General features: G+C 42.3%; 1 protein-coding gene across 1 annotated transcript; it reads left to right on the forward strand.

The window, feature by feature from the left end:
- cbln4 (cerebellin 4 precursor) lies at positions 1 to 2,129 on the forward strand. The gene is made up of 3 exons (XM_076098242.1): positions 1 to 267; positions 1,566 to 1,682; positions 1,932 to 2,129. The coding sequence occupies exons 1-3, from the start codon at positions 1 to 3 to the stop codon at positions 2,127 to 2,129; spliced, it is 582 nt and encodes a 193-aa protein (XP_075954357.1).
- Positions 2,130 to 2,746: the final 617 nt, after the last annotated feature.

Genomic DNA, 2,746 nt, shown 5'->3' on the forward strand with positions numbered 1-2,746 from the left:
ATGTTGAACTCCCTCATACTGATGCTCAGCTGGACTGTGATCTCTGGGGTGGCGAGAGCTCAGAATGACACGGAGCCTATTGTCCTGGAGGGGAAATGTCTCGTGGTCTGCGACTCGAATCCGACCACGGATTGGAAGGCTTCCTCCTCTCCGCTTGGCATCTCCGTGCGCGCCGCCAACTCCAAGGTGGCTTTCTCTGCAGTCCGGAGCAACAACCACGAACCGTCGGAGATGAGCAACAAAACGAGAATAATCTACTTCGACCAGGTTAAGACGATTTCTATGGACAATAATGTAAACAAAAAAGTGCTTAACTTAGAAATTCATCATACCCATGATTTCCGATCTGTCAAAACCGGGTCTAATTTAGTCCTTTGTTTTTTTGTGATAAATCTTCATCCTTTTAGCTCAGTGGTGACTTGTGTTGCAGAACATTAAAGTGTCATTGCAGTTAAGTGTAGCTGCACCCCGGTGGTTAGTTTGAGGATAGTTGTAGTTGGCATGTGGATTCCGTACAAGTGCACATCAAACGCAGGCAGGTTTGAAAGTGACTGGATCATGTTTGAGAGCGGGCGTCCCGCAGAGTCTGCACACGCATTCATCAGTTTGCCTCAAGCTACCCCATCACGAGCGCACGCGCTAGTAGCTACACGCGCGCACACCCTCACCTAATAACCCCCACACACCCCTCTCCAAAATAAACAAATAAAATGAAATGAAGCAACAAGATTAGTCACAACGGTGGGCAGAGTAACCACATCACTCAACTGATCCTCTGCCCACTCATTTGAATTACATAACATTATCTTTTGCTGTCAACACACTGCAAGTGATCTGATTGGTGTGGACCATGTCCGTGCTGTTGCTATGAAAGCAACACGTGTCAAAGGTCGTGGCTGAGGCTGCAGTGGTGTTTTTTAACAGGTGAGCTCCAAGTGTTTGAGGCTCTGAAGGTATAGACAGGAGCTCTTGCTGCCTTCATCAATCATGACCCAAAGAAGTTCATTTTTTTTGTTTTGCTATAAATACTGCACGTCTAATATGACTGTAGGGTGCTTGAAGCCTCTTAGCGACACTCATGAGGCAGCATTACATGTTGTGCTGACTGACATATTCAGGGTGGATCGTTTCAGGAAGAAAAAAAAAGATTTATTTATCGACACTCCAATATTCATTAGGTTATTGTCACATGCAAATGCAGTATTGAGGAAGTGTCTGATCCTTTTCAGGCACTGTCTTCTTATCGGTGTAAAGAGTGGAAGGATAATCCAGATTTTGCTCCACACTGGAATTTGTTTATAAAAAATGTCATCAAGCATATTTTTTGGTTTCTTGTGTAAGAAGGAAAGTTCATTGCTGGGTCGAGCCAGAAAGGGTGATTTGAATATTTTTTTAAGCGTTGCATTCAGTTTGTGTCTGAGCAGGAACGAGCCTAGCCACAACAGCATCCTGTGGTGCATTGAGATATTTAATCCTAAAGCTCCATTGAAGTAAAAGCCATTGTTAAAATGCTGGCTATATAAACACCTTTGTCATACTGTGTTTTTTTCCTTCTTCTCTCATAGGTTCTTGTGAATATAGGGAACTATTTCACATTTGAATCAGTATTTTTGTCCCCAAGAAAAGGAATCTACAGTTTTAACTTCCATGTCATTAAAGTGTACCAGAGCCAAACCATACAGGTACTATTTTTCTTTATTTAACAGAGCTGTGCAAATGATTTGGTTGTAAACAGGTTTTAGTATTGAATTGGGACAATATGTCTTCTTTAGGGACAGTATGAGAATGATTGGTGTGGGGAGGGGAGGTTGATATACTATATCTGTATATAGATATAAGATGTTACGTATAAGACGTAAACTATACAAAAACACATCTTCAAAACTATTCCTTTTCCTTTCCCATTGCTAATTGTTATTTCTGTTGTCCAGGTGAACTTGATGTTGAATGGGAAACCAGTCATCTCTGCCTTTGCGGGTGACAAAGATGTAACTCGTGAGGCGGCCACCAATGGAGTTCTGCTCTATCTAGAAAAAGAGGACAAAGTCTACTTAAAGCTGGAGAAGGGAAACCTCGTTGGTGGATGGCAATACTCAACATTTTCTGGCTTTCTTGTGTTCCCTTTGTAAAAAGAAAAGAAAATAATGTGTCGTCACTATATAATCAAAACATTGCTGCTGCGTCCGTTGGATCTTGCCAAGTTGTTGAGAAAGTGGATCCGAACAGAGAGAGGAAATATGACTTTGGAAATCATTCGCATTCACTGGATGTGCTGAATCCCCCGTCAAGATGAAAGAGACTTGAAATGTTCCCTATCGCTACTGTATGTTCCTGTCACTCAAGCAGCCCCAGAGAGAAAACGCTACAACATCCCAAAAGTACTTTTTAAACTTTGACTTTACTGAATATAATTAGCATACAGATTTTTATCATGTGCAACTGTTGCATTCGAGTATATCTGCCTTTTGGTTGTAAACTGTAAATGCTTGTGTGACTTGTGATCACCAAAGTATTCACATTGTAAGTGTTAGGGGGCGTCTTCTCTGGAGCTAATTGTTCCCGGTAAAGAGGTGGTCAAATGAGTCAAAGAAAGACGGTCAATGCTTATTGAAAAGTGTGTTTAGTGAAAGGCATCGGTGGATTGTTGAGTAAGCCTGCCGGCCACAGGGGCCTCCTGACCCCTTTGGCCCCGGGGCTTCATCTGCTATGTCACTGAAACACTCCAAGCTACTTCAAATGACTGTAG

Source organism: Anarhichas minor, unplaced genomic scaffold (assembly GCF_050575085.1).
Source record: "Anarhichas minor isolate MPS153535 unplaced genomic scaffold, ASM5057508v1 ptg000003l, whole genome shotgun sequence".
NCBI lineage: Eukaryota > Metazoa > Chordata > Actinopteri > Perciformes > Anarhichadidae > Anarhichas > Anarhichas minor.

Bases quoted from the DNA above. Each gene is read 5' to 3' on its own strand.
- cbln4 (XM_076098242.1), top strand. From the start codon at position 1: ATGTTGAACTCCCTCATACTGATGCTCAGCTGGACTGTGATCTCTGGG. The intron at 268-1,565 runs GTTAAGACGATT...CTTCTCTCATAG, and splicing joins GAATAATCTACTTCGACCAG to GTTCTTGTGAATATAGGGAA. The intron at 1,683-1,931 runs GTACTATTTTTC...TCTGTTGTCCAG, and splicing joins ACCAGAGCCAAACCATACAG to GTGAACTTGATGTTGAATGG.